The 15,000-nt window shown below is 36.1% G+C and overlaps 1 protein-coding gene across 1 annotated transcript; it reads right to left on the reverse strand.

Moving 5' to 3' along the window:
- Positions 1-5,348: 5,348 nt before the first annotated feature.
- On the reverse strand, positions 5,349-13,397 carry LOC144965742 (heparan sulfate glucosamine 3-O-sulfotransferase 3B1-like). Its single transcript, XM_078901387.1, has 2 exons — positions 12,412-13,397; positions 5,349-7,964 (listed from the first exon to the last, which is right to left on the reverse strand). Exons 1-2 carry the CDS (start codon positions 13,389-13,391, stop codon positions 7,328-7,330), a joined length of 1,617 nt encoding a protein of 538 aa, XP_078757513.1. The 5' UTR covers positions 13,392-13,397; the 3' UTR covers positions 5,349-7,327.
- Positions 13,398-15,000: the final 1,603 nt, after the last annotated feature.

A 15,000-nucleotide genomic window follows, 5' to 3' on the forward strand; every position in this document is an offset into this window, starting at 1 on the left:
CTTATATAGGAGGACGAGTCGCCGACGAAATTTTACGTTCTACGGGGCCGGCCTACGGGGCCGGACAACCATCGGGACAAATATATACAGTGCAATATGTTATCTTTGGTTGTATTTATCTATCAATTTGTATGTCTGTATGTCTCTATATATCTATCTATCTATCTATGTATTTATCTATCTATGTATCTATGTATCTATGTATCTATCTATCTATCTATCTATCTATCTATCTATCTATCTATCTATTTATGTCTCTATATTTTTTTCATTATTATTTCCTCTTTATCTTCAACTCCCACTTCTCCACCTCCCTCTCTCTCTCTCTCTCTCTCTCTCTCTCTCTCTCTCTCTCTCTCTCTCTCTCTCTCCATCATCCGCTTTTCTATCCATCTATCTATCTATCTATCTATCTATCTATCTATCTATCTATCTATCTATCTATCTATGTCTATGAATCTATATTTCTCCTTATGTTTCACCTTTTCATCAATTCACCCATCTTTTCCTTCATACATACATCCATCCATCTACCTACCGACAAAATCAATCGATCTACCTTCATATCTATGTTTAAATTCATTATATATCTATCTATTCATCCACAATTCATTTGTTTTCTTATTCCTCTCTTTATTGTTCTCATCCACAACAATATCTTCATAGCTCTCTCTCTCTCTCTCTCTCTCTCTCTCTCTCTCTCTCTCTCTCTCTCTCTCTCTCTCTTTCATAGTATTTCGTACGTGTATTCACCGTCATATCAAATCAAATAATCCTCTCTCTCTCTCTCTCTCTCTCTCTCTCTCTCTCTCTCTCTCTCCCTCTCTCTCTGTGTCTCTCTCTCTTTGATAGTATTTCGTACGTGTATTCTCCGTCATATCAAATCAAATAATCCTCTCTCTCTCTCTCTCTCTCTCTCTCTCTCTCTCTCTCTCTCTCTCTCTCTCTCTCTCCCTCTCTCTTTAATAGTATTTCGAACGTGTATTCTCCGTCATATCAAATCAAATAATCCTCTCTCTCTCTCTCTCTCTCTCTCTCTCTCTCTCTCTCTCTCTCTCTCTCATCTCTCCTCTCGACCTCACTCACTTCACTTCCCGTCTGTTTTCTCACATTAATTTTGCACACCAACACACACAATGAGAAAAGAGAAGCAGGAACAGAGACAGCACAACACACGAGAGAGAGAGAGGAGAAGATGGGACAGAGTGAAGGGAGAGAAGAGAGAAGGAATAAGAGAGAAGAGAACCATATTAGTCGTTCGGACACAGTGATTTAGTATAGACAAAAAATAAGTCTAAAAAATGTCCCATATTGACTTTCAGTCAGAGACAGCTATTGTAGTATGAGTGCAAGAATAGACTAAGTCAATAAAAATAGTCACCGCATTATCAGTCATGTAATTTATGATGTTTGGCAATTAGGGGAAGTAGAGGTAATGTGCCGTAGCTGTGATCGTTGTGTGTTGTGATGTCATTGAGAAGTAGTGAGATGTGAGAGGAGTGAGGAGTGTGTGTGTGGTGTGAGAGAGAGAGAGAGGAGGAGAGGGAGGAGAGGGAGAGTGGAAGAAGAGTTGGGTGGGGGAGCAGTGGAAGGAGATTAATTTTTTACACTGTGATTATCCCCAGACACCTGTCTGGGGATAATGAAAATTCGTTATCCCCAGACACCTGTCTGGGGATAACCAAAATTCGTTATCCCCAGACATATATTTGAAACTCAGCTCCTTTAAACAATTATCCACATTCCAGTATATGGAATGTTTCCAAAATGCACATAGAAATAAGGAAAGTTAATAAAATATCTATAAAAACATAAAATTAACCAACAATAAATCAGTTCTTACTACATATACACAATATGCGTCGACCTCGAAGTCGGTGTCATGGCCGAATGGTTTAGTCGTCTGCCCTGGAAGTTTTACCAGAATCGACGTTGTGGGTTCGAATCCTGGTTCCGCCACTTTTTTTTTTTTTTAAATTCCGTCTTTTGTTTTTTGTTGTTTTTTAAATTCCGTCTTTTCTTTTTTTTCTTTTTTTTTTTTTTTTTTGTGCGAGTCTATTCTTTTCTCCTTTTTGTTTGACCTTTTGTTCCGTTTCTGAGCATGAATTTCTTAAAATTGTTTTTATTTTTAAAAAAATTATTGTTTGTTTTTTTCTCCTCTATCTGCCCATTTGGTTGCTCTCTGAATATTTCTGTTTGTTTGCTTTTTAATTCTTTATTCTTTTTAGACACTTTTTGAGATCGGAGTGGGGACGAATATGACAATTTTCTAGAAACTAGAAAGGAACTAAGAGAGAGATGGATAGATAGATAGATAGATAGAGAGAGAGAGAGAGAGAGAGAGAGAGAGAGAGAGAGAGAGAGAGAGAGAGAGAGAGTTTAAAAAACCAGGTGTCTGCGGATAACGAATTTTCATTATCCCCAGACAGGTGTCTGGGGATAATGACAGCCAATTTTTTAATTACCCAAACAAATCACAATGAATGTAGACTCCACCTCACTAGTTCAATTCGTATTGAGAATGTATGATGTTGCGTTGGGAAGAGAGGTGGAAAGGGGGGGGGGGGGTTGGGGGTGTTATGTGTGTGTGTGGTGGAGAGGGGGGGGGGGGGGGGGGGTTGTATGGGGGAGGGGGTGTTTTCTGTTCAAAAGTGTGTGTTACAAGGTTCATGTACACAAAAGTTTCGGATTTTATTTGGTCAAGACTCACCATTTCTGTAGTTAGTGTAATCCGTGTTCCATCACAAATAATGAATTAATTTCACTTGAATCGTTCTATTTTCTATGACTCTCACTATGACTCTGATTAGTTCTGACTCAGGGAGGTTATAGTAATATATTATTATTATGCTTTGGTTATGCGACATGTATTTCTATATATATTTTTATTTGATCCTGTAATTTTAACTCACTTCAAGAACATGTAACATGTTAGGAATCAAAGTCAAAACATATTGATGTGATAATGACTACCATAAGCACAGTTGCACATCGTGTAATCCACTGAAATCTATCAATTATAACAATTCCATTTAAAAACGAATGATTCATGATACACAACCGCTTGCTTTGGAAGTTTACAAACTAAAGAGGCAAACATGCAGATTGTTTTATACTTAAACTTCTGTTAAACTTCTTCGAAGCCAATTTAGACTGCAAAAGTGACCAAATAGAACCCCACGTGGCCAAACACTTCAATTACTTTGACCTCCTTAAAAGACATCGATTTTGATTTTTTTTTATGGACTAACCTAGGAAAAGACTTGTTTTTATTTTTTAAAAAGAAAGTTTTAATTTATAATATATACGCGATTCTCTGTGTGTCAATTTTGATCATACATGTGGCCATCTGGCAGCACTACCCACACACCAACTATGACTTAACTTCTTGACACTTCTTCCTAGCAAAATAGCAGTATTCTACTAGTTGCTTTTCCTTTTCAAGCTGCAACTTGTGGATATGGGTGAAATTTGACCGTTTTTGTGTGGGAAAAATTATCTTCGTAGTAAATAGCAGTATCTTAACCGTATCCATTACTTTAAAGACAGCATAGTTGGGAGAACGGTCGTCTTACTGGTGAGCCGGTCAGTTAAGGAATTTCTTTGATGACGTAAAAGTGACATCACTTCCCTACCCGATGGGGAAACGGTTGGGGGAAAGACGAGAAAGGAATGCCTTTGATTGTCACCGACATCTGCATATCATTACAGCCTGACGACAGGGGTACTGTTATATAGAGAAAAAAACGAAAGGCCCCGTAGAATGTATCGAGCTTTGGCTGTGAGCAGACCAGTACTATCAGTAGACAATGCCACCAATCAAGGGATTGAATTTGGTAGATAATGCATTCACTCAATAATAATCATCCATGTAGATCTCCTCAAGGGTCAACCAAGGCAAACGTATTCCCATAATCCGTAAAAGGGAAGGGAAATTACCGCGTCTTGTGTAATATGTGATAGCGGAATTATCTCCCTTGTTTACTGACTTTGAAATTTATTATGACGCCCGCTCTGTGGTATCCTGTTCTACGAATTTTGTAGCAATTGGTGGTTTGAGCATTACTAAGCATTAACCAATCGGAATATTATCTACCATTTAGCACGTTTCGTCCGCTTGATCAATTATTTCTAGTGAATGAAAAGGCTTAGTAAACATTCCTTTAATCCATAGCTACCTTTAGTACATGCCAGTTACACAAACAAGTGAGTGCCACAGTTAGTGAGTATATATCACAATATTTTGACACACTCATGAAGGAACTGCATCACAACACGTGACGACACTCAGTATTTTTTAATCGTCTGTGTTAAAATTATGAAGAGATCAAACTGGAATTAGTAAGGCAAACCTGGCAAACCAAGCCTTTTCATCCATTTCTCTGTGCCAATGGAACGCATTCAGTCCCCGGACAAAGTCCTGTGAAAATTTATCATCTTTCAGGAAATGTGTGAAGACTGAGTTGTTCCGTAAGGCTTATATTTTATGAAATAGATGTTGCTTAGATTTTTTTTTCTGTAGCCATGCTTATTATTTAGTGTCGAGATTTTTTATTGTTTTAAAAAACATTTATTATGTAAAGCGCCGCAGAGCACGATTAACGTGGATGTTTAGGCGCTATATAAATTCATTATTTATTATTATTATTATTATTATTATTATTATTATTATTATTATTATTATTATTATTATTATTATTATTATTATTATTATTATAATTATTATTTGCTTCCCGTGAACAAATTTGGAGATCAGCGAGATTGTACTCTAATACTAAAAATCAAGATGTTAATGTGCTGAGGGTTTTACTCTATGGATCAGAGCTTTGGAAGATCATAGAAAGCATCATCCAGAAACTTGAGATATTCCACAAATGTTTACGACAAATCTTCAAGATCTTCTGGCCGAATACAATCTCAAATGAGAACGTGAGAGCTAGAACGTAGGTGGAGTCTCTGGAGAGTCTCATTAACAGGAGAAGATGGCAACGTTTGGGGCATGTCTGTCGCAGACATGGCAAAACACTGACAAGGAAGGTTTTACGATGGACACCCCATGAAAAGACTAAGCGAGTGAGGAGACCCGGGTACGTTCATTGAGAGGGACCTAAAGGAGAGCGGTCTGTCCCTAGAGGTGGCCCCAAGAATAGCAGAGGACAGGACCAGGTGGAAATCCCTTGCATCGCCTCAAGTGCCAACAGGCCCGGAGAGGATTGACTGAGTGAGTGAGTGAGTGAATTAAAATCATAACCAATCCATCGGAATATTTAGGGGATATTTTGCTTTGGACAAATAATGTGGAAGGTTTTTTGTAGATATTGGATAAGTAAAATAAAAACCAACAATCGACATTTTCAACCAAATGATTTCTTCATAGGTTATTTGATTTTATTAAAAGCATTGGCGAATGCAAAAGTATGACTCATCGACTCAAAATGGTTATATGTTGGGCTTTAACAATCGCTTAAAAGTGATTTTTTTTCAGTAAATATAACCTATGATCGGAATGTTGTTTTTTGGGGGGTTTTATTTTTGTTTTTTGTTTTTTGTTTTTTTTGGCAGTTTTCGAAATTACACCCAATGTCCTGATTAAAACATAAATTTAATTCAGGTTTTCTACGTGTGAATATTTTCTGTATTGCTAGTATCTAATCCATATAATTTTTTTTATATCATATCATTTCCTATCATATTAGTAATATGGCTTTCAATTGAGCCAAGTATTCATTTAATGCCCTATAAACATAATTAACAATATATTATGCATTGCATACTCTTTGAGAAAAAGAAAATTAAAGAAAAACAGGTAAAAAAAAAAGCATGGAAGAAAAAAAAATTAAAAGGACATAACAATAAAGCATTCATTCTTATTATTTAATACATAAAAAGAATATAACAGCTTCAAAAAAAAAAAAAAAGAACAAAAGACCAAACACGGAATGTTTCGGGCTCAAAACCCATCTTCAGCCAACAACCAAAAAAGAATAACCTCATTGAAAACATAAATCCATTATTAAAAAACCAGATCGACGACAAAGAAGTAATGATAATGATGATGATGACGATTATGATGATGATGATGATGGTAATGACGATGATGACGATGATAATGATGATGATGATGACGATGATGATGATGATGATGAAGATGATGATGATGATGTTGATGATGATGATAATGATGATGATAATGACGATGATGATGATGATGATGATGATGATGATGATGATGATGATGTGATGAGTAGAACCAAGCTGCTGGTTGCTGGGCGGACGTGACATCAGACTATTGAATACCACTGTGTATATAACCAGTCCTTCGGAGAACTAATAATAAATATTTTATATATTGAATCATAATGTGACATAACTATCATAGTAGCAGGATGTATAGGCAGATTATTAGGATTGCGGGACGGAAAAGATCAAGGATGGATGATCTTTATTGACGACCAGCATATATTTAGACAAGGAAATAAGATGCCATCACTCCTGAAACCAGAAGATCAATTACACAAGATATGAATCCAGTCCTCTGGAAGACTAGGTTTACACTTTAAATGAGATTAGAACCAGTATTTTGACATCACACTTTTGTTCAAAAGTGGCTTGAACTGAAAGACCAATGCATTTTACTCAGACACATGCCTTCAGTATCTAGGAATGCGTTTATCGCCGATTCCGTCCCTTAGTTGTGTCCAACACAGTGCAATACTGCCATACTCTGGAAAATCCCATATTTTCAAATTTGGCAAGAAAACTCGTCCTTCAAATATCGACCGATTTAAATGACCCTCATCTTGGAAAAAAAAACCCTCAAAAAACTCTGAAACCTGGGGCTTCGTGAAGATTACACACAATTTTATATGTTGATACATTTCATCTAGACGTCAGATGTTGTGATTATTTTATCTAAATGCATAGCATCAATAAGTTAACGATAGCTAGGTATTGAGTGGATACATTATCTACCAAATTCAGTCCCTGGATATGCGGACAAAGAATAATTTCAAAGACCTTTCCACACGTCACTGTGTTCTGTCCTCTTTATAGATAGTTCGAAATTGACGTCACTCAGGTCTTTGTTATTGTTTTTTTATTTTGCCATCCGCGTTTGTGAGTAATTCTCACTAAGCAATATTAACCTGACTATAAACGTTCATGGTTACACACAGTTTTGTGTGTTGATCCGTTATACTTCCGGATGGCAATGTTATGAGCTTCTTAGCCAAGCGCATACTATCTATGATGTTCACGGGGTTGGACACAACTAAGGGACAGAATCTATGATAAAGGCATTCACCTTATAGACCCACACCATTCACGATCATTCATCTTTCTCTTTACCCCATTCTCTCTCCGTCCACTTCATCCTGTAACCTAAAAGACTAAACAATTTTTCATTGTACGGCTTGTAATATTCATATAGCATGTATTTTTCTTCAGACGAAAGCTTCGGATGTGCCAGTCCTTTGGACTTCCCAAGACATTGCGGTATTGACGTGGAAAGAAACCCTCTCGGGCAATAGAACCCTGAAGTTCTATTATAATAAACATTAAAATCACTAAACAAGCTTGGAAGTTTTAAGAATTTTTCGATTCGTTTCAAAACACCTAGAGGATTACGCGTTAAATCCTCCGAATTTAAGATGAGTAACTGATTAAAGGAGAATTTTTCGAGCCACATGTTTATGTGTTTTTGGTAGTTTCCAATATCCACTGGTCTGAGATTTGGGTCGAATTGTCCAGTAGTGAAGTTGGTGTAGATGGCTGACACTGGTTTGAAGACCTCCTGGTTGGTGGTAGCCTCCGTACGAAACCTCAAGAGATACTGAGACACCAGTCGTACAACAGGATCTCTGACCAAGGCGATTAGCTTGACGTTAGGTGTGATTTTGTACATTTCGTCTCGTGCTCTTTGGGTGAGGACGTAGGCGGGGGTTTTCTCAACTGTGATTTGGTCGCTGGGAAGAAGATGAAAGACAAATTATGATGATTCTTTCTAGGGATTTGCAATTGTATTTTATTACATTCGTAATGATGATGATATAATGGTAGTGATGCTGCTGCTGCTGCTGATAATGATGATGGTGGTGGTGGTGATGATGATGATGATGAGGAGGAGGAGGAGGAAGAGGAGGAGGAAGAGGACGTGGTGGAGGAGGAGGGTGCGCATGACAATGAGAGTGAGAAAAGGTGAAGCTAAAATGAGGAAAGAGAGGGAGAAGCAAGGGAAGGTTTCGGAGTATTATTTGAGAAGATATACCAAAAGCTACTGCCTTGACGAGTTGAAATATTAAACTTTACTTTAGCACACATAGTGATGTGAATTGTAATTGAATTTCGTAGAATTTATTTAAAACTTATGCAGCGGCTTTGATAGCCTCCATCCATATTCTATGGAACATCTATTTCACCTCCGTTATTTCATTGTCATGTAGTTTAGCAAATGCGGTATATAAATGTATTTCTAAAATTGTTCTTCTTCTACGTCTTCTTCATCTTCTTCTTCTTCTTCTTCTTCATCTTCTTTTTCTTCTTCTTCTTCTTCTTCTTCTTCTTCTTCTTCTTCTTCTTCTTCTTCTTATTATTATTATTATTATTATTATTATTATTATTATTATTATTATTATTATTATTATTATTATTATTATTATTATTATTATTATTATTATTATTATTATTATTATTATTATTATTATTATCTTTCTACGAAATTCAATTGACACAACTTATATTAATGCAGTTGAGAAGAAATCTTTTAACATTATCAACGAAAAGAGGCATCCGCTGAACGAAAAATTCCAACTTCTGCGCTCCGGAAGACGGTATCTAGAAGCAAAATGTCGGACAAATCGACATAAGACAACCTTCATTCCAACCGCCATAAAATTAATTAACAAATCTTCTGTGGAAAAATGAGACAACCAATGAAAATAACGAGAAGCAGTGTCGTGAATCATCATCATCGACATTGCCGCCGTCGTTATCATCATCATCATCATCATCATCATCATCATCATCATCATCATCATCATCATTATCGTAGTCATCATCATCATCATCATCATCATCATCATCATCATCATCATCATCATCATCACAATCATTGCCATCTTCTTCTTAATATAAGACACTATATTTATAATATGGTTATCTGCTGTCCCAGCAAATATATCGTATCGTTCTATCTGTCTGTGTGTGTGTCTGTGTGTATGTATATATGTATGTATGTATGTATGTATGTATGTATGTATGTATGTATGTATGTATGTATGTATGTATGTATGTATGAATGTAGGCATGCATATACGATGATATGCTGGTTTGTATGTATGTCTGCATGTATGTATGTATGTATGTATGTATGTATGTATGTATGTATGTATGTATATGTGTTTGTATGTACGCTCATTTCTTTTGTATACACGTGTAGAAACAATGTGCAAGCGTGTATGTTCGTGTATGGCTGTGTCTGTATTTGTAAATGTGTTGATGTTCATACCATGAACCAAACTGAGCATTGTTTACCTCACATGAATTGCCTTTAATTTGGACAATAAAGATTATTATTATTATTATTATTATTATTATTATTATTATTATTATTATTATTATTATTATTATTATTATTATTATTATTATTATATTAATATTATCATTATGATTATTATGATTATGATAATTATTATTATTATTATTATTATTATTATTATTATTATTATTATTATTATTATTATTATTATCATTATTACCATCATCATCATCATCATCATCATCATCATCATCATCATCATCACCATCATCATCATCATCATCATCATCATCATCATCATCATCATCATCGTTGTTGTTATTATTATTAACATCATCATCATCTCATGGATCGAAATTTACTTTGTGTAAAGCGCAAGTCGCCTTAACTGTATCCTTTTAATCACACCATTCTATCTCCATACATAACTGTCATATACCCATTCACACTTAAGTCGAATGAGGTAGTATAATATTCTTCATTATGGAATGTTTTAGTTTTAAAATAACCGTGTAATCTACAAATAAATAACACAATAAATCATAATATTATGCCATCGGTTACGACTGACATCAATACTAAATCGTGCTAAATACGAGTATTTTATAGTCCAATAAAAGCTCACAAAGAGCTTTACAAAAACTCCTAAGTCAACAGCAACACGTAACATAACATAACATGTGGTATAGGGCAAAATAGGATAAGATCCTTTGAATGCCCTTAATATTAATTAGTAATGCCATAAATCTATTGATTAAATATTACAATAACGATACACGTGGTAAAGATAGTATTTCAACTTAAATGTACTCATGTGGTGTACAAACATATATCTTTAACCTTGACATGCAAAGCGCACACACAACCACACACACACACACACACACACACACACACACACACACATACACACGCGTATAGAAGATAACCATAATAATATAATAATGCATAATATATACATACAAGATTGAAAGCCATGTCAACAGCAGAGCAAACAAGTATTATTCGTCATATATAAATCTCCCATCATATAATTCCCTGTCTACTAACACCTTGAAATAATCCATAGATTTTGCATTCTTTGTTTCAAATTTCAAACTGTTCCATTTCTGAACAATACGAATACCGAACCAGTTTTGTCTTATGTTTGTTTTGCATCTAGAGACAAAAATCTTAAACTTGTCCCCTCTAGTAAAAGTAATATTAGAATATGAAAAAAAATCAGAAAAGTCTATCCTATCCAGACCATGTACCAATCTATAAACCTGAATTAAATCCCCACGAATTCTTCTATATTTCAAACTGGGTAAGTCAAGAAATTCTAACCTTTCCTTATAAGATAAATACTGTATTGTATAAATTTTTTTGGTAGCTCTCCTCTGTACACTTTCAATACTAATAGATTGTCTTTTATATAATGGGCTCCAGATGCAATTTCCGTATTCTAGAATTGGTCGAACGAGCGATTTATACAAATATAAAAATGTGGTTTTATCCAGACTTATAAAGGTTCTATATATTATTCCCATCATTTTGTTTGCACGGCTTACACAATTATCAATATGTAAATCAAAATTCAAATGTGAATCAAAAGTAACTCCCACATCCTTTTCATAAGGCACAACGGAAAGTAGATTTGACATAGAAGTATCGGTAAAATAATTATGACATGGATTATTTTTTCCTATATGTAATACTTTACATAACACGTAACATGTAAGCACTAAAAGAACAAGAGCATGTATAATATATGGCAATATCAACTAAATGTGCTCAAAGTGCTTTACAAGGCATCCCTAGCCAACAGCAACACTTGCCATGTATGACCAGACATGATGCCTGTTAGGCGATAATATCATTTTCATTCCGACAAAGACAAACGCTTTTAACGGCCAAGTACTCGTTTTCACATGAGAACGATGAGAGGCTGTTAGTGAAGAACCTTTTTCCAATTATTCAAATATGTGCCATCGGTGCGGAACTCGAACCCTGGACATTCCAGTCCTAAAGCGAGTTTCATACTAGACCGCATAGCCGCATGGAGAGTCAAGACGACTGTAAAACACCATTACATGTTTATATACACCGAGACAACGCTGTTATCTACGAGGCATTCATTTATTTTCAATCTAAGTGTGCGGGTAGAATGTGATTAAAGACCCTTTCTTTCCATTGATTCAGCCTTGTGCTGCCCCACATTTGGGGTCCTGATTGATGAATTGAGAGAGCACTAGCTTCATACGTAAAGGGACGATATTGACCTTGAGTGAAGTCAAGATTTTTCCCCCCCCCCCCCCCCCCACACACACACACACACACACCTCTGTCCGCCCAGTAATGAAGGGATAGTTGGATCTGTTAGATCTGGCGAAAGTATTTTTCGATAGTCTAGGGTCCTGTCGAAAGGGTAGTAAGCATGACATAACTATAGTTACGCCAGGGGAGTAAGTAATTGCCTTTGTCCGTTTCACGTTTTGGAAAACAGGATAAAGTCTGGCTCCACAGGCCTACTGGCTCTGAACGAATATTTACAGCAAGTCTCAATTCAGATAATAAAAGGCGATGCCGAGCGCCACACCTAAGACCACACAGCCTCTCTCTCTCTCTCTCTCTCTCTCTCTCTCTCTCTCTCTCTCTCTCTCTCTCTCTCTCTCTCTGTGTGTGTGTGTGTGTGTGTGTGTGTGTCTGTCTGTCTGTCTATCTATCTATCTATCTATCTATCTATCTATCTATCTATCTATCTATCTATCTATCTATCTATCTATCTATCTATCACTATCTCTACCTCTTTCTCTCTCTCATCTATTTATCTATCTTTCTATCTATCTCTATCACACACACACACACACACACACACATGCACACACAAGTCTTACCTGTAAGAAAGCGGCATTTGCTCTTTGTACCAATCATATCCCAATTCAAAATTTTCATCCCTGTCGTAAAAATGTACTTCATTGCGCGCTACCCTTATGTAAGGATGCAAAGACATAAACGCGATTAGGGCTCTTGTCCCAGATTTGGTAAAACCGATTATCACACACCGAGGAAACCTCCTAATCGGCGTTTCATTGTAAGGAGGTTTGTACAACTCCGCATTCACTGTTACATATTCAGAAGCTAATAATTTACTCTCATCCAAAGAACCACTTCCGTTTCCTCCAGTCTCAAATTTCGATTCCGTACCAGTCTGTGATGAATCTCTTGTCTCAAAATTCGATACTGTACCAGTTCTTGATGTAACTCTGGTCTTATAAACCGATTCTGTACCGGTTATCAATCTACCTCCAGTCTCAAAATTCGATTCTGCGTCAGTTCTTGATGTATCTCTTGTCTCAAAAATCGATCCTGTACCAGTTTTTAACGTATCTCCAGTCTCAAAATTCGATTCTGTATCAGTTCTTGATGTATCTCTGGTCTCAAAAATCGATTCTGTACCAATCTTTGATGTATATCCAGTCTTAAAAATTGATTCTATACCAGATCTTGATGTATCTCCAGTCTCAAAATTCGATTCTGTACCTATATTTGATGTATCTCCAGTCTTAAAAATTGATTCTATACCAGTTCTTGATGTAATCCCAGTCTCAAAATTCGATTCTTTACTAGTTCGGGAATCAGTATTATTTATGTTAATTTTTGACAATAAACTCGGGTGAGTATTTAAGGAGAAAAGTTTATAAAACTCCACGTCCCGAAAACATCCAAATCTACAACGCACATCGGAATAGTGTTTGATGCGTTTGTAAGTGAAGTCATTGGCTATTTTGAAATGCACAAGGAACAAAAGGAATATGGCGATTATATAAATAAAAGCCACTCGACGCGAAAATGGTAATAGTTTCCAAGGAGTCATACTGTTGTGTGTAAGAAACGCACCGGGTAATGTGTATAATATTGACTACTTATGTTTCGAAGTCATATCGTCATTAATGTCATCGCTCGTAAAATTTAATTAAGGTACAGGTAATGCCCTTCATTGATCTTGTAAATTATATACTGTTTTTCCGATCCATCGGCCATCGAGGGTGTGAAATTAATATCAACACGATCGGCTTCAATTCACGTTTACGCTTTACGTTACACTCGCATGGGAAAGTGGAAAGGTGGGGAGGGGTTTTTCTACTGATAAAAGTAACGCTTGGTTAACCGATAATTTTATTTTTTAAAATATTTTTTAACACTTAAGCCTTTATATAGCGCAATATCCACTTATTGTGCTCAAAGCGCTTTACAAGAGATCCCTGACCAACAGCAACATATAACATGTAGAACGATACATGGCGCCTGTTAGGCGATGGTATATTTTTTTCTGACAGACAACGCTGTTAACAGCCAGGTACTCATTTTACACATGAGTACGGTGAGAGAATGTGAGTAAATAGCCTTGTTCAAGGACTCAACTATGTGTCGATCGAGGCCCGTACTAAGGACCTTCCGATCCGAAAGCGAGTGTCATACCACAAGACCACATAGCCGCAATTAGAGATGTTCAACGAGCGTATTTTTGCGTGCACAAATGAAGATCATGAATTCCTTTTTAGTCAAGACAGCTGTGGTATTAAAGTTGTGTCAGTGCTATAGATAGAACGAAGTGGACGTCACTCGGGTCTTTGTTATTGTTTTTTGCCATCCGCGTTTATGAGTTAGCCAAGCGCATACTATTTATAGATAGTATGCGTTTGGCTATGAAGCTCACAACATTGCCATCCGGAAGTATAACGGACCAACACGCAAAACGCTGTGTAACCATGAACTTTTATAGTCTGGTTAATACAGTTAAGTGAGAATTACTCATAAACGTGGATGGCAAAAAAAAAAACAATAACAAAGACATGAGTGACTTCATACTATCAATAAAGTGTCTCTTATAATGGCCGTTCTCTTCCTTGAACGATGTATTATTACACCAAATGACAACCTTCAATAGAGAAAATAATGCTCGATTTGCATTTTGTTTTTTTTTTAAATATCTATTTGGTTCATTCACACATACCTGCCCATTATCATTGTGCTGAATGTCGTAAAACTTAGTGATTCCTTAATTCAGTTATGCATTTGGAGGGAGGGGGGGGGGGGGGGGAGGGGGGGAATGGGCAGAAAACTTCTAGGTCTATACAATTCTATCTAGTTTTAAATTTGCTTTGTTTGTTTTTGTTTTTTGGCGGTTTTTTCTTTGTTGTTTTTGTCTTTGGTTGGGGGGTTGGTTGTATGTTTTTCTCATTTTATTATGGATATGTTTTAGTTAAATGAAAATGTACAAATCGCATTTTTTCCAAAGAAAATTAAGCATGGGTCTGGGCCAATTAACAGAGCGTTACTACTAACAACAATAGACGTCTTGGCATTTCTCAAAAACATTATTGCTCAAATTTTCTTCAAATATTGATATCAATTTAATGAGAGCGATCTATATTCAGGTTTTGTTCAATCGAGCCATCGATCATATGGTTTGTTAAGGACTA

Source organism: Berghia stephanieae, chromosome 2 (assembly GCF_034508935.2).
Source record: "Berghia stephanieae isolate SIO BIC M18660-M18661 chromosome 2, UCSD_Bste_1.3, whole genome shotgun sequence".
NCBI lineage: Eukaryota > Metazoa > Mollusca > Gastropoda > Nudibranchia > Aeolidiidae > Berghia > Berghia stephanieae.